Below are 21,795 nucleotides of genomic sequence, written 5' to 3'. Positions count from 1 at the left end.
GCTCTGGACACTCTGCAGCATCTCCACAGCCCTCTTGTGCCAGGGGCTCCAGCACTGGCTGCTGGACTCCAGGTGGGCTCTCAGCAGAGCAGAGCAGAGGGGCAGAATCCCCTCCCTGGCCCTGCTGCCCACACTGCTGCTGCTGCAGCCCAGGCTCTGCTTGGCTCTCTGGGCTGCAAGTGCACACTGCTGGCTCCTGCTGAGCTTCTCCTCCAGCAGCACCCCCAAGTGCCTCTGCTCAGGGCTGCTCTGCAGCCTGGCACTGCCCAGCCTGCATTGGTGCTTGGCATTGCCTCCCCCCAGCTGCAGCACCTTGCCCTTGGTCTTGTTGCAGCTCCTGAGCTTGGCTTGTGCCCACCTCTGCAGCCTGCCCAGGTGCCTCTGGCTGCCATCCCTGCCCTGCAGCCTGCCTGCTGCAGCACACAGCTTGGTGTGGGCACAAACCTGCTGAGGCTGCACTCAGTGCCCCTGCCCATGGCACCCACAGAGATGCTGACCAAGCCTGGTGCCAGCACTGACCCCTGATGGACTCCTGGAGGCACAGAGCTGCCCGGGATGGAAAAGCCCTGGGGAGATGCTCCAGACCAACCAGCACCACCCTCCCCCTCTCGGCCATCAATCCACAGCCCCAGCTGCTGCCTCCACAGGTTTCTGGGACCCCTCCAGGGCTGGATGTGGGGGGCAGGGGTGGGAGCAGGCAGGACAAGGGGCACTGCTCTGCTGCCCACACTCAGCACACATCCTCAGCCCAGGGGCACTCACCTCTGGGCTGTGTGTGCTCAGCAGCATCCTCAGGGCCAGCAGCTTGGCCTGGGGGTGCCTAAGGGGCAGAAGGGGTCAGAGGGAAAGTGGCCCAAGCTCAGAGCTGGCTGCAAAACCCCCGCGGGGGGGTCCCCAAACCCTTCCTGCTGCAACCCCCCCTGGGGGGGTCCCCAAACCCTTCCTGCTGCAACACCCCCTGGGGGGATCCCCAAATCCTTCCTCCTGCAACACCCCCCGAGGGTCTCCCCCAACCCTTCCTGCTGCCACCCCCGGGGGGCTCCCCCAACCCTTCCTGCTGCAACACCCCCGGGGGGCTCCCCCAACCCTTCCTGCTGCCACCCCCGGGGGGGCTCCCCCAACCCTTCCTGCTGCCACCCCCGGGGGGGCTCCCCCAACCCTTCCTGCTGCCACCCCCGAGGGTCTCCCCCAACCCTTCCTGCTGCCACCCCCGGGGGGCTCCTCCAACCCTTCCTGCTGCCTCCCCCGGGGGGGCTCCCCCAACCCTTCCTGCTGCAATCCCCGAGGGGCTCCCCAAACCCTTCCTCCTGCAACCCCCCCGGGGGGGCTCCCCCAACCCTTCCTGCGGCAACCCCCCTGGGGGCCTCCCCCAACCCTTCCTGCTGCCACCCCCGAGGGTCTCCCCAAACCCTTCCTGCTGCTACCCCCCTGGGGGGTCTCCCCCAACCCTTCCTGCTGCCACCCCCGAGGGTCTCCCCAAACCCTTCCTGCTGCTACCCCCCCGGGGGGTCTCCCCCAACCCTTCCTGCTGCCACCCCCAAGGGTCTCCCCAAACCCTTCCTACTGCAACCCCCCCGAGGGGCTCCCCCAACCCTTCCTGCTGCCACCCCCGGGGGGGCTCCCCCAACCCTTCCTGCTGCCACCCCCCTGGGGTCTCTCTCAACCCTTCCTGCTGCCACCCCCGGGGGGGCTCCCCCAACCCTTCCTGCTGCCACCCCCGGGGGGGCTCCCCCAACCCTTCCTGCTGCCACCCCCCTGGGGTCTCTCTCAACCCTTCCTGCTGCCACCCCCCGGGGGCTCCCCCAACCCTTCCTGCTGCCACCCCCCTGGGGTCTCTCTCAACCCTTCCTGCTGCCACCCCCCGGGGGCTCCCCCAACCCTTCCTGCTGCCACCCCCCTGGGGTCTCTCTCAACCCTTCCTGCTGCCACCCCCGGGGGGGCTCCCCCAACCCTTCCTGCTGCCACCCCCGAGGGTCTCCCCCAACCCTTCCTGCTGCCACCCCCGAGGGTCTCCCCAAACCCTTCCTGCTGCTACCCCCCCGGGGGGTCCCCCCAACCCTTCCTGCTACAACCCCCCCGGGGGGCTCTCCCCCAGCCCCTTCCTGCTGCCTTCCAGCAGCCTGCAGGAGAGTTGCCCCCCCAGCCTGGCACACCTGGGCGCTGCAGTGCCAGGGCTGGCTGCCTTTCACCCCCTCCCTCCCAGCCCAGGCTGGTTACCTCTGGCTCCGTGGCACAGGGCAGTGGGGGCTGAGGAACCACGCGGTGGATCCAGGCCAGCATCCCCCTGCCTGTGTGTGTTGAGGAGGGGTCCTCTGCTGGTGAAAGGGCAGCAGCAGCGATGCCAGCTCCGAAGGGGATGCCAGGGGCAGCAGTTGGCTGCTCAGGATGGCCCCAAGGCAGCAGAAAAAGGTCCTTAGTGTCCTTTGTGCCCTGCTTGGAGAGGAGAAGGCTCCAGGGAGACCTTAGAGAGACCTTCCAGTACCTGGAGGGGGTTGCAGGAGAGTTGGGGAGATGAGGGACAAACTGTTGGCAGTGAGGGTGGGCAGAGCCTGGCACAGGTTGCCCAGGGAGGTTGTGGAGCACAGAGACACAGTGAGGGTGGGCAGAGCCTGGCACAGGTTGCCCAGGGAGGTTGTGGAGCACAGAGACACAGTGAGGGTGGGCAGAGCCTGGCACAGGTTGCCCAGGGAGGTTGTGGAGCACAGAGACACACTGAGGGTGAGGAGAGCCTGGCACAGGTTGCCCAGGGAGCTTGTGGAGCACAGAGATACAGTGAGGGTGGGCAGAGCCTGGCACAGGTTGCCCAGGGAGGTTGTAAAGGACAGAGACACACTGAGGGTGGGCAGAGCCTGGCACAGGTTGCCCAGGGAGGTTGTGGAGCACAGAGACACAGTGAGGGTGGTCAGAGCCTGGCACAGGTTGCCCAGGGAGGTTGTGGAGCACAGAGACACACTGAGGGTGAGGAGAGCCTGGCACAGGTTGCCCAGGGAGGTTGTGGATCTTTGATCCCATTCTGTGCTTCTGTGCTCCACAACCTCCCTGGAGATGCCCAGAACCAGGCTGGATGAGTCCCTGAGCACCCTGTGCTGGTGCCAGCTGCTCCCTGCCCATGGCATCGAGGCGATGGTTGGCACTGACTGACCTTTCAGATCCCTTCCAACCCAACCCATCCTTTCTCTGCCCCAAACCACTCGCCCAGAGCTCACAACCCCTCTCTCCCCCCTCCACTTCTGCTCTGCCACCACCACCAAACCCTGAATTGGGGGTTGGGGGTTTTTGTGGCTCCCTAACCCACTCCTTTAGAGGGTTTGGGGGTTCCTCGCAGGGCGCTCCGCGGTTTGGCACCGAGAGATCACCGAGCACAGGTGATCGGAGAGCAACTTCCCATCCCGACACCTCCGGCGGCTCCTCCTGCCCCTAGGGGAACCGCTTTGGTGCTTCCAGCACCCTCCAGGGGATGCGGATGGGGGAAGGTTAAAAATGGGATGCGGCAGAGTGGGATCCCAACTGCTCAAAGCTCTCTTAGCGTCGCCTTCCTCCCCTCGACCCTCCTCCTCTCGACCGTTCTCTCCTCTCTGCTCAACCTTCCTCCCCTCTCTGCTTTATCTTCCTCCCCTCAACCTTCCTTCCCTCCCTGCTCGATCTTCCTCCCCTCAACCTTCCTCTCCTCTCTGCTCTACCTTCCTCCCCTCAACCTTCCTTCCCTCCCTGCTCGATCTTCCTCCCCTCAACCTTCCTCCCCTCTCTGCTCGACCTTCCTCCCCTCAATCTTCCTCCCCTCTCTGCTCGACCTTCCTCCCCTCAACCTTCCTCCCCTCTCTGCTCCATCTTCCTCTCCTCAATCTTCCTCCCCTCTCTGCTCGACCTTCCTCCCCTCAACCTTCCTCCCCTCTCTGCTCAATCTTCCTCCCCTCAATCTTCCTCCCCTCTCTGCTCGACCTTCCTCCCCTCAACCTTCCTTTCCTCCCTGCTCGATCTTCCTCTCCTCCCTGTTCGATCTTCCTCTCCTCAACCTTCCTCCCCACTCTGCTCGATCTTCCTCTCCTCAACCTTCCTCTCCACTCTGCTCGATCCTCCTCCTCTCGACCTTCCTCTCTGCTCGATCTTCCTCCCCTCAACCTTCCTCTCCTCTCTGCTCAATCTTCCTCCCCTTCCTGCTCGATCTTCCTCCCCTCAATCTTCCTCTCCTCTCTGCTCTATCTTCCTCTCCTCAGTCTTCCTCCCCTCTCTGCTCGATCCTCCTCCCCTCGACCTTCCTCCCCTCAACCTTCCTCCCCTCTCTGCTCGATCTTACTCCCCTCAACCTTCCTCTCTGCTCAATCTTCCTTCCCTCAACCTTCCTCCCCTCTCTGTTCAATCTTGCTCCCCTCAACCTTCCTCCTTTCTCTGCTCAATCTTCCTCCCCTCAATCTTCCTCCCCTCAACCTTCCTCCCCTCAACCTTCCTCCTCTCTCTGCTCAATCTTCCTTCCCTCAACCTTCCTCCCCTCAACCTTCCTCCCCTCAACCTTCCTCCCCTCTCTGTTCAATCTTGCTCCCCTCAACCTTCCTCCTCTCTCTGCTCAATCTTCCTCCCCTCAATCTTCCTCCCCTGAACCTTCCTCCCCTGAACCTTCCTCCTCTCTCTGCTCAATCTTCCTTCCCTCAACCTTCCTCCCCTGAACCTTCCTCCCCTCTCTGCTCTATCTTCCTCCCCTCTCTGCTCCATCTTCCTCCCCTCTCTGCTCCATCTTCCTCCCCTCTCCCCCCCCCAGGCTGCCCTGGCTGGAGCATCAATGGGCTCATTCCCACATTCCCACCCTGGCAGAGGGCCGGGGGGAGGGGGGACTGTGTCTGACCCAGGTCAAACTGGGGATGCCTGCTGCTGCTTCACCCCCTCCAAGAGCCCTGCTCTGGCCAAAATGCCCTTTCCAAAGGACCCCACCCTGCTCATCCAGGGGCTTAGGAGCATCCTGGGCAGCTGCCACCCTGCTCCTCGCAGGAGATGCCTGGAAAGGGCAGGAAGAAAGCAAAGCCCTGAGCTCTACCCAGCTCCCAAGTGAAGTTGTGGCCCCAATGCCAGGCTGGAAGCTGCTCAGTGCCACACATTAACCCTTCCCTCAGCTTTCAGCCACGTAGAAGCTCTTCAAACCCCATCGAGGTGCTTGATAGAGGGGGTGGGGAGAGGTCAAAGCCTTAACTCCTGAGATGAAGCTCCCAGGCAAGCTGATGTGCAGCCTCAGCTCTTCCTTTGCCCACTTCATGCCCAGGAGCTGGGTTTGGCTGCAGCCAAAGCATCACCTCACATGCCCAGACACACCACAGGCAGGCTCAGCTCTCCTGGAGACCCCCACCACCACCACCAGTTCACCAAAGCAGGACAGGAGGACTGAAAAACACCTCCCAGGGGGTCTGATAACCAGTTCAGAAGTTGCCTTTTACCTCCAACTGAGTGCAAGGGACTCAGGAGCTGCCAACACCCCCAGGAACACCCAGCAGCACTTCGTGGCACTGCAGCATTCCCACCCATGCCTTTACAGGGCACCCAGAGCAGCCCAGGGCACTCCACTGAGCCCAAACAAGCCCAGAGAAAGCTCTCTGAGGCTGAAGTAGACCTCCTGTGACTGTCCAGGTCTTCTCCTCCTGCATAGCTGGAGGAGCCTTGGAGTTTAAGCCTGTCCTTGGCCCAGGAAGGAAAAGTGGAGGTGCAGAACTGTTCCTCCAAACAAGCTCGGGGCAGAAAGGTTTTGGGGGTGCCCAGAGGAGTGAATTGGTGGGAAGAAAGAGGAAGCAGCAGCCAGGATTTGCCCGAGGTGGCAAGAGGGCAGCAGGGCAGCCACATGCAGGGCACGGTGCAGGCATCCACCCTGGCAGCTCCTCCAGCAGGGCAAAGGCAGCAGCCTCCGAGGGGAAGGAGAAGTGGAGTGAGCCTCACTGCTGCCGTTCAGAGCAGGGGAACTCCCTCTCCCTTCCCCCTTCCAGCATCCAAGTCCTCCAACATTGATCCCAGCTCCACCAAGCCTCACAGCATCACTCCCCCACGGACCTGCACCACCAACCCCTCCCAGCTCAGCCTCCAGCTGCGTTTGCAGAGCACCAAACCCTGCTGGGGTGCAGGCAGGTGGCCCCACAGTAAACCTGACCTGCTTGGCAGCTCCTTTCCATGCAGCTATCATCATGGAATCAGGCAGGGCTGGAAGGGAGCAGAAGGAGCAGGCAGTGCCAACCCCTGCCATGCCCAGGGACACCCTACCCTAGAGCAGGCTGCACACAGCCTCAGCCAGCCTGGCCTCAAACACCTCCAGCCATGGGGCCTCAACCCCCTCCCTGGGCAACTCATTCCAGCCTCTCACCACTCTCCTGCTCAGCAACTTCCTCCTCCCCTCCAGCCTCACTCTCCCCACCTCCACCTTTGCTCCAGCCCTCCCACTCCTGCCACTCCCTCACAGCCTCCAAAGTCCCTCCCCAGCTTTTTTGCAGCCCCCTGCAGATGCTGCAAGGCCACCAGAAGGTCCCCTGGGAGCCTCCTCTGCTGCAGCCTGCACAGCCCCAACTCTTTCAGGCTGTGCTCACAGCAGAGCTGCTGCAGCCTCTCAGCATCCTCCTGGCCCTGCTCTGGACACTCTGCAGCATCTCCACAGCCCTCTTGTGCCAGGGGCTCCAGCACTGGATGCAGCACTCCAGGTGGGCTCTCAGCAGAGCAGAGCAGAGGGGCAGAATCCCCTCCCTGGCCCTGCTGCCCACACTGCTGCTGCTGCAGCCCAGGCTCTGCTTTTTTGGAGCCCCCTGCAGACCCTGGAAAGCCACAAGAAGGTCATCACTCCCTGCACCACCAACCAAACAGGTGCTCCCCTTAGCTGCTCCCCTCCTCCCAGCCCTCTTCTCCAGACTCTTCCTCCCCTTGGTTGCCCTTTCTCCGGACTCACTCCAACCTCTCCATGTCCTCCTTGTGGATGCTCAGAGGCGGGCTGGGGGCCAAGCAGGTTGGGTCCCTGTCGTCAGCCACATCCCTGCACTCCACAGCTGCCACTTACCTGCAGACACTCACCGCTGCCACCCCGGGAAGCCACCCCCACGACGTGCGAGTTCTCTCAAGCCACCACAGGCTCCTCACTTCACCACCACCATCCCCCACCCACCCCCAAACCTACCTCCAATCCGCTCAGAGCTCTGCAAGGGATTAGCCCAGCCCAGCCCTGCCTGCAAATGGGATTACTGGCACCCAGCTGGCACCCAGCCACTCTGGCTGCCAGCAGCCAGCCCAGTTGTTGTGCCATGCAGTACCAAGGGCAAGGCTTTCAAACACCGCAGAGGTTTGAGCAGCATCGATGTCCCCGAAGCCACCAAAGCCACCCCCAGGGGCACCTACCAGCCAGCTGTGAGGCAGGCAGCACTGCGTGGAAGGATTTTCCTCTCACCCAGGCACTGGAGGGGACTGGGGTGGGCAGATGAGCAGCAGTGGGGGGCTGCAGAACACCCCCCCCCCCCCGCACCCCCCAAAACGCCTTTGGGTTGAGGTGCCCAAGGATGCTGCACCTGCAGCTCTGCCCCGAGCCTGAAGGATGTGGGGCAGGAGACAGCAAATGTGTGCCGAGCTGAGCTAAGCCTGCCCTTGCTGAGCTAAGCCTGCCCTTGCTGAGCTAAGCCTGCCCTTGCTGAGCCTGCCAATCGCTGCTTGATCCGTTTACCTCCAGCCCCGCACGACTGCCAGCCTTGCCCACTGCTCAGGCACACCCTGCAGCTGCCCTGGCACCAGCCTGGCTCCGCTGCTCAGCCGCCAGCCACAGCACCCTCTGTGCTCGGCCGCAGAGGGGGAAAGGGGGAAAGGGGGAAAGGGGGAAAGGGGGAAAGGGGGAAAGGGGGAAAGGGGGAAAGGGGGAAAGGGGGAAAGGGGGAAAGGGGGAAAGGGGGAAAGGGGGAAAGGGGGAAAGGGGGAAAGGGGGAAAGGGGGAAAGGGGGAAAGGGGGAAAGGGGGAAAGGGGGAAAGGGGGAAAGGGGGAAAGGGGGAAAGGGGGAAAGGGGGAAAGGGGGAAAGGGGGAAAAGGGGAAAGGGGAAAGGGGGAAAGGGGGAAAAGGGGAAAGGGGGAAAAGGGGAAAAGGGGAAAAGGGGAAAAGGGGAAAAGGGGAAAAGGGGGCAAGGGGAAAAGGGGCCAAGGGGAAAAGGGGGCAAGGGGAAAAGGGGGCAAGGGGAAAAGGGGGCAAGGGGGCAAAGGGGAAAAGGGGCAAAGGGGAAAAGGGGCAAAGGGGAAAAGGGGCAAAGGGGAAAAGGGGCAAAGGGGCCAAGGGGCAAAGGGGCCAAGGGGCAAAGGGGCCAAGGGGAAAAGGGGCCAAGGGGAAAAGGGGCCAAGGGGAAAAGGGGCCAAGGGGAAAAGGGGCCAAGGGGAAAAGGGGCCAAGGGGAAAAGGGGGCAAGGGGAAAAGGGGGCAAGGGGAAAAGGGGGCAAGGGGAAAAGGGGGCAAGGGGAAAAGGGGAAAAGGGGAAAAGGGGAAAAGGGGAAAAGGGGAAAAGGGGAAAAGGGGAAAAGGGGAAAAGGGGAAAAGGGGAAAAGGGGAAAAGGGGAAAAGGGGAAAAGGGGAAATGGAGCAATGGCTTTGAGGTGGGAGAGGGGAGACTGGGAGCAGCGATGAGGAAGAAGTTGCTGGCAGCGAGGGTGGGCAGAGCCTGGCACAGGTTGCCCAGGGAGTCTGTGGATGCCCTCTGCCTGGAGGCATTCCAGACCAGGCTGGATGAGTCCTTGAGCACCTTGGGCTGGTGAGAGATGCCCACGGCAGGGGGCTTGGAATTAGCTGATCTTGTGAAGATCCTTTCCAACCCAACCCCTTCTATCCACCTCTGAAGACAGACAGGGGCAGACTGAGCCCTCCAAAGCACTTAACAGATCAAGAAGGGGACTCACTCGGTCAGGAGAAGCCAGCTTAGAGCCCTGAGGGGCAAGCACCACCTGGGGGGCAAAACCCACCTGGGGGGCAAACACCACCAGGGGGGCAAACACCACCTGGGGGGCAAACACCACCAGGGGGGCAAAATCCACCTGGGGGGCAAAACACCACCAGGGGGGCAAAACACCACCAGGGAGGGAAAACACCACCAGGGAGGTAAAAACCCATCTGGGGGGCAAAACCCACCTGGGGGGCAAACACCACCAGGGAGGCAAAACTCACTTGAGGGGGAGACACCACCTGAGGGGCAAACACCACCTGGGAGGCAAAACCCACCTGGGGGGCAAACATCACCTGGGGGGGAAAACACCACCAGGGAGGGAAAACACCACCAGGGAGGGAAAACTCACTTGAGGGGGAAACACCACCTGAGGGGCAAACACCACCTGGGAGGCAAAATTCACCTGAGGGGCAAAACCCACCTGAGGGGCAAAACCCACCTGAGGGGCAAACCCCACCTGGGGGGGGCAAACCCCACCTGGGGGGGGGCTGCATTGACCTTGCTGAGGGTAGGGAGAGGGATGGAAAAAAGAGTTTATTTTTGAAGTGATGTGTACAAGAACTGTGCAAAACCTGAAAAAATACAGAAGGGGGTAAAAGAAAGAGCAAAAGGAGGGGGGGGAGGGGGGGAGGAAAAAAAAAAACCCCAACCCACCCAAAACAGAACTCCTGCAAGAGAGAAAATAGAATCCACTTCTTTCACCCTTAACCTTCTCCACCCCACGGAGGCCACAAAGACTTCTCCTGGCTCGCTCTGGTTCCCCATCCCCCTCTCTCCCCCCCACACACAACCCCTCCAGCAAATCAGACTCCCCCCCCCCCAAGGCCTTGGCACAGGCGTGGCTTACCCCCGGGCACTGCGGGCATGCCCTGGCTGTTGTGGGTGGGGGTTAGTAGTGTCTCACCCTTTAGTGTTGGCACTGCCCTCGGCTTGCCCCCACCCTTAGAGAGGTTACACCAATGGCCCCGAGCTGCACAAAGGAGGAAGGGGCCTGGGGGGGGGGGCAGGGTGGGGATGGAATAAGTCTTGGCAGGGAGAGCTGAGGTGCCTCAAGGAGTAGCTCTTCAATGCCAGGCTGTCAGCCAGGAGGAGGGCACAGAGGCTTCCTCTCTCTCTCTCTCCTTGCCATGCTGCTTGCTGCTCTTCCCCGTGCTGCCTGGCAGGGATGGGGCAGGCTGGCTCAGGGAGCCTGGCAGAGGGTGCCCAGCCAGTGCCTGGCAAGGCAGCAGTGCCAAAGTGCTTGTTTTATTGGAGCTGTGCAGCCCCCATGGCTTTTCCCTTTCCAGCAAGGTGGCAGAGCAGGGCAGGGCAGGGCAGGGCAGGGCAGGGCAGGGCAGGGCAGGGCAGGTTGGGGCAGTCAGCCGAACGCTAAGGAGCTGAAACGCTCCTCTGGAGTCAGCTTAGTGCCCAAGAGAGCTGGGAGATGCCAGCAGCAGGCTTCTGCTGCTTCCCTGCCCAGCGGCAGGCTTCTGCTGCTTCCCTGCCCAGCGGCAGGCTTCTGCTGCTTCCCTGCCCAGCAGCACACCCCGGCAGAAGGGAGGGGTTGGCTCTGCCTTGCTCCCAAGCCCTCTCCGGGAGGAGTCACAGCCAGCCCTGCCTGCTGACCCTGCCAGGCAGGGCAGGGGAAAAGGGACTGCCCGTGAGCAGCTGAGCTCCCAGCACCGGATACAGGCAACTGCAGGCATCGCTGCCTCCCTCTCCCCACCTCCCTCCTTTCCTCTCCACTCCCTTGACCCTCTCACCCCATCCTGCACCCCCACTTCCCTGTGGCACAGGCAGCACATCCACCGCGGGAGGCCAGAGGAAAGTTCACCTCCCTGCACACCATCCCCAGCCCCCCCCCTTCTCCCAGACACCCCGGAGGCCATCTACAACGGCAGGGAGAGGCCGAGGCAGGCTCAGGAGCATCCCTTTCTCTGGAGCCTTTTGAACCTTCTCCTCTGGAGCCTTTTGAGCCTCCTCCTCTAGAGCCTTTCCAGCCTCCTCCTCCTCTAGAGCCTTTTGAGCCTCCTCCTCTAGAGCCTTTTGAGCCGCCGCCTCCTCCTCTAGAGTCTTTCCAGCCTCCTCCTCTAGAGCCTTTTGAGACGCCTCCTCCTCTAGAGCTTTTCAGCCTCCTCCTTCTCCTCCTCTAGAGCCTTTCCAGCCTCCTCCTCTAGAGCCTTTTGAGACGCCTCCTCCTCTAGAGCTTTTCAGCCTCCTCCTTCTCCTCCTCTAGAGCCTTTCCAGCCTCCCCCTCCTCCTCTAGAGCCTTTCCAGCCTCCTCCTCTAGAGCCTTTTGAGCCTCCTCCTCCTCCTCTAGAGCCTTTCCAGCCTCCTCCTCTGGAGCCTTTCCAGCATCCTCCTCCTCTAGAGCCTTTCCAGCCTCCTCCTCCTCCTCTAGAGCCTTTCCAGCCTCCTCCTCTAGAGCCTTTCATCCTCCTCCTCTAGAGCCTTTTGAGCCTCCCCCTCCTCCTCTAGAGCCTTTCCAGCCTCCTCCTTCTCCTCTAGAGCCTTTCCAGCCTCCTCGAGCCTTTTGAGCCTCCTCCTCTAGAGCCTTTCTGCCTCCTCCTCTAGAGCCTTTTGAGCCTTCTCCTCTAGAGCCTTTCAGCCTCCTCCTCTAGAGCCTTTCAGCCTCCTCCTCTAGAGCCTTTTGAGCCTCCTCCTCTAGAGCCTTTCAGCCTCCTCCTCTAGAGCCTTTTGAGCCTTCTCCTCTAGAGCCTTTCAGCCTCCTCCTCTAGAGCCTTTTGAGCCTCCTCCTCCTCTAGAGCCTTTCCAGCCTCCTCCTCTAGAGCCTTTCATCCTTCTCCTCTAGAGCCTTTCCAGCCTCCTCCTCCTCCTCCTCTAGAGCCTTTCCAGCCTCCTCCTCCTCCTCTGGAGCCTTTCCAGCCTCCTCCTCCTCCTCCTCTAGAGCCTTTCCAGCCTCCTCCTCCTCCTCTGGAGCCTTTCCAGCATCCTCCTCCTCCTCTGGAGCCTTTTGAGCCTCCTCCTCCTCTAGAGCCTTTCCAGCCTCCTCCTCCTCCTCCTCCGGAGCCTTTCCAATCCCCCTTCCCGCGCTACCTCGCGCTGGATTCCACAGTCCCGCTGCGGGCAGGGGGCGGCAAAGATCAGCCTCACCGATCCCCAGAGGTCCCTTTCCAACCCCCTACCAACCCTCCTCCGATCCCACGCCAGCCGCAAGCCTCCGAGGGGCTCCCCGCCACCCACCCACCCCCACCCCCGCTCCGGGGCGAGGCGGGAAGGAAGCTCAGGGCAAGCAGGTGGCCACTTGGTAAGCTCCCTCGGCCGTATGCTGGACGCTGTGCTCCTGCAGCAAGCCCAGGTCCAGGAAGCGCTCCCCGCACCACATGCACTTGTACTGCTGCTCGCGGGCGTGCACGCCGTGGTGCTTGTTGAGGTGCTCACGCTGCTTGAAGGCCTTCTCGCAGGAGGGGCACTTGTAGGGCTTCTCGCCCGTGTGGACGCGCCGGTGGCGCTGCAGGTCCGAGGCGTACTTGAAGCGCTTCTCGCAGTCGGGGCACTTGAGGGGTTTCTCCCGAGCCGGGTCGCAGCGGTGCTGGACGAACTCGGAGGAGGAGAAGAAGCGTCTCTCGCAGAGGGTGCACTTGAGGGGCTTCTCGGCGCAGTGAGCCAGCTGGTGCTTCTGCAGGGCCGAGGCGCGCTTGTAAGCCTTGCTGCAGACGGCGCACTTGAAGGGCCGCTCGGCGGCGGCGGCGGCGGCAACGGCAACGGCGGCGGCGCCCGCAGCGCCCTGCGCCACGCACTTGTGGCGCAGCAGCTCGGAGGATTGGTTGAAGCCCTTCTGGCAGGCGTTGCACTTGAAGAGGTTCTCGATGCCGTGCACGTGCTGGTGGTAGAGCAGGTGGGAGGGCTGCACGAAGGCCTTCTCGCAGAGGTTGCACTTGAAGGGCTCCTCGGCCTTGTGCGTGCGGCGGTGGCGCATGAGGGCGTACTGCTGCTTGAAGCTCATCTGGCAGAGGTCGCACTTGAAGGGCCGCTCCTCGCTGTGCGTCCGCTCGTGCTGCCGCAGGTCCGAGGGCCGCTTGAAGGCTTTCTGGCACTCGCCGCAGCGGAAGGGGCGCTCCCCGCTGGGGGTGCAAGGGTGCTGCAGCAGCTCGGAGGACTCTTTGAAGTGCAGCTCGCAGACGTTGCACTTGAAGAGGTGCTCGCCGGAGTGGGCGTACATGTGGCGCACCAGGTGGGAGCGGTGCTTGAAGGTCTTCTCGCAGACGGTGCACTTGTAGGGCCGCTCGGAGCTGTGGGTGCGTTTGTGGTGCACCAGGTGGGAGGACTGGCTGAAGCTCTTGTCGCACAGGGTGCACTTGTAAGGCTTCTCGCCCGTGTGGATGCGTTCGTGGCGGGACAGCTCCGAGAGGTGCTTGAAGGTCTTCTGGCAGATGGAGCAGCTGTAAGGTTTCTCCGAGGGGTCCGGGGTGGGTTGTGAGGGTTCCACCTCGGGGGGTTTGTAGGTCTTCTCGCAGATGGAACACTTCATGGCGTTGCCGTTGTGGACGTTGTGGTGTTGGGCCAGCGAGGTCAGGAGGGAGAAGCCCATCTTGCAGACGCCGCAGACGAAGGGCTTCTGCTCCACCTGGATGCACTGATGCTCCAGGAGGTCGGTGGCCTGGTGGAAGATCTTCAGGCACTGGGTACACTGGAAAGAGCGGTCGTGACCCGGCAAGCACTGGTGCTCGTGAGGGTTGGTGAGGTGGGCGAGGTCGTGGCCGCAGACGCCGCACTTATGGGAGGGTTCCCCGGCTTGGATGGGGGCGTGCTGGTGGTGTTGCAAGCCCGGATCCGGCTGGAGCAGGATGCCATAGACGGCGCATCCCAAGGGGTTGTCGGCGGTGCTGGGCGGGATGGAGTGCTCCGGGAGGGAGGCAGCCCCTGCGTGGTGCTGCTGCGGCGGCGGCGGCGGCGGTGGTGGTTGCTGCTGCGGTTGCTGCTGTGGTGGCTGCTGCCAGCTTTCTGACATGCTTGGGAAGAGAACGAGGGAGTTCAGAGGCGACAGCTTCGGCTTCTTGGGAGGAAAAGCTTCCAGAGTGAGAAGGAAAATCCAAAGGAATCAAGATCCTAACTGTTCCCTGTGGTCGATCCCACGAAGGATAAAAAAAAACCACAGCCCAAGAGCTTGGGAAGGCCAAAAAAACAACCACAAAGGTGGGACCAAGACTCTGCAGCCCTTAGATCGGCACAAGTTCTTGATGGAGTGATTTGGGTTTGGCTTTTCCTCTTTTGGACAGAACCAAAAAGAAAGCAAAACAACAGGAGGGAGAGCCTGGAAGAGATGAGGCTTGTGCTGGTTCACATCTAGGAAGGGCAAGGGAGGAAGCCCAGGGAGCAGCTCTCTCTGCAAGGGGCAAAAACAACGAGACAGCTGATGTCAGGTGAGGGCAGAAGGATGTGCAGCTCTAGCAAGCCTCCTCCTCCCTACCAACAGCTCCTCTGCATCCCTACAGGGAAGCCTGGGTGAGGGAGCCAACCAGAATCAAAGCCCCCTTGGGGGTGTGCAAAGGGCCTGCAACCAGGGCTGCTCAGCCCCGGAAAGGATCAGGCTCTGCCCAGCCACACAGCCTGGCATGCATTTGAGCTGTGTGCTCAGGCAGCCCCGGTCCCCCCTAGGCAGCCCCGGTCCTCCCCTCCAGGCAGCCCCGGTCCCACCCTAGGCAGCCCCGGTCCTCCCCCAGGCAGCCCCGGTCCCCTCCTAGGCAGCCCCGGTCCCCTCCTAGGCAGCCCCGGTCCTCCCCTAGGCAGCCCCGGTCCTCCCCTAGGCAGCCCCGGTCCCCCCGCTAGGCAGCCCCCGTCCTCCCCTAGGCAGCCCCCGTCCTCCCCTAGGCAGCCCCGGTCCCCCCCTAAGCAGCCCCGGTCCTCCCCCAGGCAGCCCCGGTCCTCCCCCAGGCAGCCCCGGTCCTCCCCCAGGCAGCCCCGGTCCTCCCCCAGGCAGCCCCGGTCCTCCCCTAAGCAGCCCCGGTCCCACCCTAGGCAGCCCCGGACCCCTCCTAGGCAGCCCCGGTCCTCCCCTAGGCAGCCCCGGTCCCCTCCTAGGCATCCCCGGTCCCCCGCTAGGCAGCCCCGGTCCCCTCCAGGCAGCCCCGGTCCCCTCCTAGGCAGCTCCGGTCCCCCGCTAGGCAGCCCCGGTCCCACTCTGTAAGCTGTTGGTCATTGGATCTCACATTCCCCCTGCGAGTGCTGCCTCAGAACACTAAATGGGTTGGGCTGGAAGGGATCTACCAGATCAGCCAGTGCCAACCACCCTGCTGTGGGCAGGGGCATCACTTCTCACCAGCACAGGGGGCTCAGGGCCTCAACCAACCTGGTCTTGAACACCTCCAGGGAGGTTGAGGAGCACAGAATCACCCAATGTGATCTCTGATCACATTGGGTGATTCTGTGCTCCACAACCTCTCTGGGCAACCTGTGCCAGGCTCTGCCCACCCTCACTGTGTCTCTGCTCCACAACCTCCCTGGGCAACCTGTGCCCAGTCTCTCCCCACCCTCACTGTGTCTGTGCTCCACAACCTCCCTGGGCAACCTGTGCCAGGCTCTGCCCACCCTCCCTGTGTCTCTGCTCCACAAACTCCCTGGGCAACCTGTGCCAGGCTCTGACCACCCTCACTGTGCCTCTGTGCTCCACAACCTCCCTGGACAACCTGTGCCAGCCTCTCCCCACCCTCACTGTGTCTCTGTGCTCCACAAGCTCCCCGGGCAACCTGTGCCAGCCTCTCCCCACCCTCACTGCCAACAACTTCTCCCTCATCTCCACTCTCAATCTCCCTTCCCCCAGCTCAAAGCCATTCTCCCTCATTCTGGCACTGGCAGCCCTTGACCAAAGTCCTTCCTCATCTCTCCTTAGCCCCTCTTCAGGCTGCTCTAAGGGGCTCCCTGGACCCTTCTCTTCTCCAGGCTGAACAGCTTCAACTCTCCCAGCCTCTCCCCACACAGGGGAGGTTCTCCAGCCCCTCTGATCATCTTCACAACCCCCAAGCAGTCACTCAGCACAAGCTTGAGGTACAACCAACAAACCACAGGGTTAAATTTAAACCCCTATCAAAAGGAAACCTCAACCTGACCTCAACGCAGCCAAAACACCCACCCAGAAGCAGCTCTGCTTTGGGTGTCAAGCACAGCATCACCCAAAGGATGCACCTTTGCTCTGGGAAGCACTTGGACACTGGGAAGAGAGTTCAAGGCAAGGTTCACCTTGGCAATGCAGCACCTGCAGCAATCATGCCCAGCACTCTCTGTGGAGATCAAGGCAGCATCAAAGCAATGGTTTAGGCTCAGTCTCTTTAAAGCAATGGTTTAGGCTCAGTCTCTTTAAAGCAATGGTTTAGGCTCAGTCTCTTTAAAGCAATGGCTTGGGATCAGTCTCTTTAAAGCAATGATTTAGGCTCAGTCTCTTTAAAGCAATGATTTAGGCTCAGTCTCTTTAAAGCAATGGCTTAGGCTCAATCTCTTTAAAGCAATGGCTTAGGCTCAGTCTCTTTAAAGCAATGGTTTAGGCTCAGTCTCTTTAAAGCAATGGCTTGGGATCAGTCTCTTTAAAGCAATGGTTTAGGCTCAGTCTCTTTAAAGCAATGTCTTGGGATCAGTCTCTTTAAAGCAATGGCTTGGGATCAGTCTCTTTAAAGCAATGGCTTGGGATCAGTCTCTTTAAAGCAATGGCTTGGGATCAGTCTCTTTAAAGCAATGGCTTAGGCTCAGTCTCTTTAAAGCAATGGCTTGGGATCAGTCTCTTTAAAGCAATGATTTAGGCTCAGTCTCTTTAAAGCAATGATTTAGGCTCAGTCTCTTTAAAGCAATGGCTTAGGCTCAATCTCTTTAAAGCAATGGCTTAGGCTCAGTCTCTTTAAAGCAATGGCTTGGGATCCGTCTCTTTAAAGCAATGGTTTAGGCTCAGTTTCTTTAAAGCAATGGCTTGGGATCAGTCTCTTTAAAGCAATGGTTTAGGCTCAGTCTCTTTAAAGCAATGGTTTGGGCTCAGTCTCTTTAAAGCAATGGCTTAGGCTCAGTCTCTTTAAAGCAATGGCTTGGGATCAGTCTCTTTAAAGCAATGGTTTAGGCTCAGTCTCTTTAAAGCAATGGCTTAGGCTCAGTCTCTTACACCAAACTGTGGACTAAAAGCACCCTGGAGCCAAACAACCTGCACTAGAGGTGCCCTTGCTATAGGGCACCACCAGAGTTTTGCTCACTGGAAAGCTCCATTTTATTCTCTAGAGATGTCCAGCAAAACCTGGTGCCAACTGCAGAGCAAAAGCTGGTGCCAACTGCAGAGCAAAAGCTGGTGCCAACTGCAGAGCAAAAGCTGGTGCCAACTGCAGAGCAAAGCCCAGCAGCAAGCAGCAGACAGCAGCAGCATTGAGTGCCACACGTCCCTTACCAACTTCCACAGTGCCACACGTCCCTTACCAACTGCAGACTAATACCCAGCAGCAGCATTGAGTGCCACAGGTCCCTTACCAACTTCCACAGTGCCACACGTCCCTTACCAACTTCCACAGTGCCACACGTCCCTTACCAACTTCCACAGTGCCACACGTCCCTTACCAACTTCCACAGTGCCACACGTCCCTTACCAACTGCAGACTAATACCCAGCAGCAGCACTGAGTGCCACACGTCCCTTACCAACTTCCACAGTGCCACAGGACCCTCACCAGCTGCAGAGTAAAACCCAGCAGCAGCACTGAGTGCCACACGTCCCTTACCAACTTCCACAGTGCCACACGTCCCTTACCAACTTCCACAGTGCCACACGTCCCTTACCAACTTCCACAGTGCCACACGTCCCTTACCAACTTCCACAGTGCCACACGTCCCTTACCAACTTCCACAGTGCCACAGGTCCCTTACCAACTGCAGACTAATACCCAGCAGCAGCACTGAGTGCCACACGTCCCTTACCAACTTCCACAGTGCCACAGGACCCTCACCAGCTGCAGAGTAAAACCCAGCAGCAGCACTGAGTGCCACACGTCCCTTACCAACTTCCACAGTGCCACACGTCCCTTACCAACTTCCACAGTGCCACAGGTCCCTTACCAACTTCCACAGTGCCACACGTCCCTTACCAACTTCCACAGTGCCACACGTCCCTTACCAACTTCCACAGTGCCACACGTCCCTTACCAACTTCCACAGTGCCACAGGTCCCTTACCAACTTCCACAGTGCCACACGTCCCTTACCAACTTCCACAGTGCCACACGTCCCTTACCAACTTCCACAGTGCCACACGTCCCTTACCAACTTCCACAGTGCCACACATCCCTTACCAACTTCCACAGTGCCACAGGACCCTTACCAACTGCAGACTAACACCCAGCAGCAGCACTGAGTGCCACACGTCCTTTACCAACTTCCACAGTGCCACAGGACCCTCACCAGCTGCAGAGCAAAACCCAGCAGCGAGCAGCAGACAGGAGCAGCACTGAATGCCACAGGTCCCTTACCAACTTCCAGTGCCACAGGACCCTCACTAGCTGCAGAGTAAAACCCAGCAGCAGCACTGAGTGCCACAGGTCCCTTACCAACTTCCACAGTGCCACACGTCCCTTACCAACTGCAGACTAACACCCAGCAGCAGCACTGAGTGCCACACGTCCTTTACCAACTTCCACAGTGCCACAGGACCCTCACCAGCTGCAGAGTAATACCCAGTAGCAGCACTGAGTGCCACACGTCCCTTACCAACTTCCACAGTGCCACAGGACCCTCACCAGCTGCAGAGTAAAACCCAGCAGCAGCACTGAGTGCCACACGTCCCTTACCAACTTCCACAGTGCCACACGTCCCTTACCAACTTCCACAGTGCCACACGTCCCTTACCAACTTCCACAGTGCCACACGTCCCTTACCAACTTCCACAGTGCCACACGTCCCTTACCAACTTCCACAGTGCCACACGTCCCTTACCAACTTCCACAGTGCCACACGTCCCTTACCAACTGCAGACTAATACCCAGCAGCAGCACTGAGTGCCACACGTCCCTTACCAACTTCCACAGTGCCACAGGACCCTCACCAGCTGCAGAGTAAAACCCAGCAGCAGCACTGAGTGCCACACGTCCCTTACCAACTTCCACAGTGCCACACGTCCCTTACCAACTTCCACAGTGCCACAGGTCCCTTACCAACTTCCACAGTGCCACACGTCCCTTACCAACTTCCACAGTGCCACACGTCCCTTACCAACTTCCACAGTGCCACAGGTCCCTTACCAACTTCCACAGTGCCACACGTCCCTTACCAACTTCCACAGTGCCACACGTCCCTTACCAACTTCCACAGTGCCACACATCCCTTACCAACTTCCACAGTGCCACAGGACCCTTACCAACTGCAGACTAACACCCAGCAGCAGCACTGAGTGCCACACGTCCTTTACCAACTTCCACAGTGCCACAGGACCCTCACCAGCTGCAGAGCAAAACCCAGCAGCGAGCAGCAGACAGGAGCAGCACTGAATGCCACAGGTCCCTTACCAACTTCCAGTGCCACAGGACCCTCACCAGCTGCGAGTAAAACCCAGCAGCAGCACTGAGTGCCACACGTCCCTTACCAACTTCCACAGTGCCACACGTCCCTTACCAACTGCAGACTAACACCCAGCAGCAGCACTGAGTGCCACACGTCCTTTACCAACTTCCACAGTGCCACTGGACCCTCACCAGCTGCAGAGCAAAACCCAGCAGCCGCACTGAGTGCCACAGGTCCCTTACCAACTTCCACAGTGCCACAGGACCCTCACCAGCTGCAGAGCAAAACCCAGCAGCTGCACTGAGTGCCACAGGTCCCTTACCAACTTCCACAGTGCCACAGGACCCTCACCAGCTGCAGAGCAAAACCCAGCAGCCGCACTGAGTGCCACAGGTCCCTTACCAACTTCCACAGTGCCACACGTCCCTTACCAACTGCAGACTAATACCCAGCAGCAGCACTGAGTGCCACACGTCCCTTACCAACTTCCACAGTGCCACAGAACCCTCACCAGCTGCAGAGTAAAACCCAGCAGCGAGCAGCAGACAGCAGCACTGCCAGCACACCTCAGAGGAGAGGGAAGGAGCAGGCCTTGCTAAGAGGAAGCATTGAGTGCCACAGGTCCCTTGCCTCTCAAAAGCACAGCCACTTCTGTGCCAGCCCCCCTGCCCTCAGCCAGGAGAAGGAAAACCTTTGTCTTCCAGGGCAGTGTCTGCTGTGTTTAAATCTAAGTGCTAAGGAGCATCAGGGAAAGCCAATTCCCAACAGAGAATCATAGGATCAGGCAGGTTGGAAGAGACTTCTGAACTCATCCAACCCAACCTAGCACTCAGCCCTGCCCAACCAACCACACCATGGCACTCAGTGCCAACCTAGCACCCAGCCCTGCCCAAACAACCACACCATGGCACTCAGTGCCAATCTAGCACCCAGCCCTGCCCAACCAACCACACCATGGCACTCAGTGCCAACCTAGCACCCAGCCCTGCCCAAACAACCACACCATGGCACTCAGTGCCAACCTAGCACCCAGCCCTGGGCAAGCAACCACACCATGGCACTCAGTGCCAACCTAGCACCCAGCCCTGCCCAACCAACCACACCATGGCACTCAGTGCCAACCTAGCACCCAGCCCTGCCCAAACAACCACACCATGGCACTCAGTGCCAACCTAGCACCCAGCCCTAGACAACCAACCACACCATGGCACTCAGGGCCAACCTAGCACCCAGCCCTGCCCAACCAACCACACCATGGCACTCAGTGCCAACCTAGCACCCAGCCCTGCCCAAACAATCACACCATGGCACTCAGTGCCCAGCCAGCCTTGTCTCCAACCCCTCCAGCCACGGCCACTCCACCACCTCCCTGGGCAGCCCATGCCAGTGCCAATCACTCTCTCTGCCAGCAGCTTCCTCCTCACAGCCAGCCCACACCTGCCCTGACACAGCTTCAGCCTGGGGCCCCTTCTGCTGCTGCTGCCTGCCTGGCACCAGAGCCCAACCCCACCTGGCTACAGCCTCCCTGCAGGCAGCTGCAGGCAGCAATCAGCTCTGCCCTGAGCCTCCTCTGCTGCAGGCTGCACCCCCCCAGCTCCCTCAGCCTCTCCTCACAGGGCTGTGCTCCAGGCCCCTCACCTCCTCGCACTAACCCCCCCTCACCCTCCCCAGCGTGGAAAGCACCAGACCTAAGGGCACACTGCCTGACTGTGCCCAGGGGCACATTTCGGGCAGCACCACGCCCCACATTCCCCATCCTTACCCTACCACAGGAGCTCCTCTCTTCTCCTACGCTCCCTTGACCGCGCAGGGCTCGCACCTACCCTACCCAGCACCCAACCCCGCCGGGACGCAGAACCTCACCCAGCACAGCTCAGCCACCACCTTCCTCCCCCCCGGGGCAACGTTAATCCGCGGCAGGAGCAACCCAACGGCGCCAGCATCCCGGGGCGTGCGGGCTAACGGGGCCGGGCAGCTCAGCCCTTCCTCCACCGGGCGAGCCTTAACGAATACCAACCTCGGCTTACCGAAGGCTCCGGGCGGGTAACCGAGCGGGCTCCAGCTCCGAGCCTAACTCATGGCTCCGTGGGCGGTGGGGAACGCCAAGCATGTAAGGAGACGAGCCGGGGAAGCGGAGGCAGTTTCAAAGCGGAGCGGCGGCCCGAGGCACGGCCTGCACCGGCATGGTCCGTTCAGCCTCCCGCCTTGCCCCCTCGCCGGCCGCCACCGGGCAGGCCTCTCAGCGCCGAACCGGAGCCGCCGCGGGACGCGGGACGCGGCCGGGCAGACCGGAGGGCAGCGGCCAGCGCCGCAGCCCGCGGCGAGCCCCGTCCCGCCCTTCGCCTCTCCCCATGGGACGGAGCCTCCGGATAAACGGCGGCAGCGGCGGCGGCGGCGCCCCGAGGCCTTCACCGCCGCCAATGC

General features: G+C 60.8%; 2 protein-coding genes across 5 annotated transcripts in view; both read right to left on the bottom strand.

Annotated features, from left to right (window-relative positions):
• CNGB1 (cyclic nucleotide gated channel subunit beta 1) overlaps window positions 1-7,066 on the bottom strand; it is a 50,562-nt gene extending 43,496 nt beyond the window's left edge. The window contains 3 exon segments of the mRNA XM_064159762.1: window positions 763-820; window positions 2,218-2,482; window positions 7,013-7,066. Coding sequence (XP_064015832.1) covers window positions 763-820; window positions 2,218-2,280 — 121 coding nt within the window. The 5' untranslated portion in view covers window positions 2,281-2,482; window positions 7,013-7,066.
• A 2,365-nt stretch (window positions 7,067-9,431) lies between these two features.
• Window positions 9,432-21,793, bottom strand: ZNF319 (zinc finger protein 319). 4 transcript variants are annotated; one of them, XR_010306105.1, is made up of 3 exons: window positions 21,389-21,793; window positions 11,379-14,244; window positions 9,432-11,348 (listed from the first exon to the last, which is right to left on the bottom strand). XR_010306105.1 is itself a non-coding variant. In XM_064160560.1 (2 exons), the coding sequence occupies exon 2, from the start codon at window positions 13,867-13,869 to the stop codon at window positions 12,142-12,144; it is 1,728 nt and encodes a 575-aa protein (XP_064016630.1). In that variant the 5' UTR covers window positions 13,870-14,244; window positions 21,389-21,793; the 3' UTR covers window positions 9,432-12,141. The 4 variants fall into 4 exon arrangements, 2 of the variants coding, with proteins under 2 accessions (XP_064016630.1, XP_064016632.1); XR_010306106.1 differs by having other exon boundaries at window positions 9,432-11,474; window positions 11,569-14,244; XM_064160560.1 differs by having other exon boundaries at window positions 9,432-14,244.
• Window positions 21,794-21,795: the final 2 nt, after the last annotated feature.

This window comes from Pogoniulus pusillus, chromosome 20 (genome assembly GCF_015220805.1).
Source record: "Pogoniulus pusillus isolate bPogPus1 chromosome 20, bPogPus1.pri, whole genome shotgun sequence".
Classification (NCBI taxonomy): domain Eukaryota; kingdom Metazoa; phylum Chordata; class Aves; order Piciformes; family Lybiidae; genus Pogoniulus; species Pogoniulus pusillus.
The sequence above is the reverse complement of the archived record's forward strand: the minus strand, read 5'-3'. Positions and strand labels throughout refer to the sequence as shown.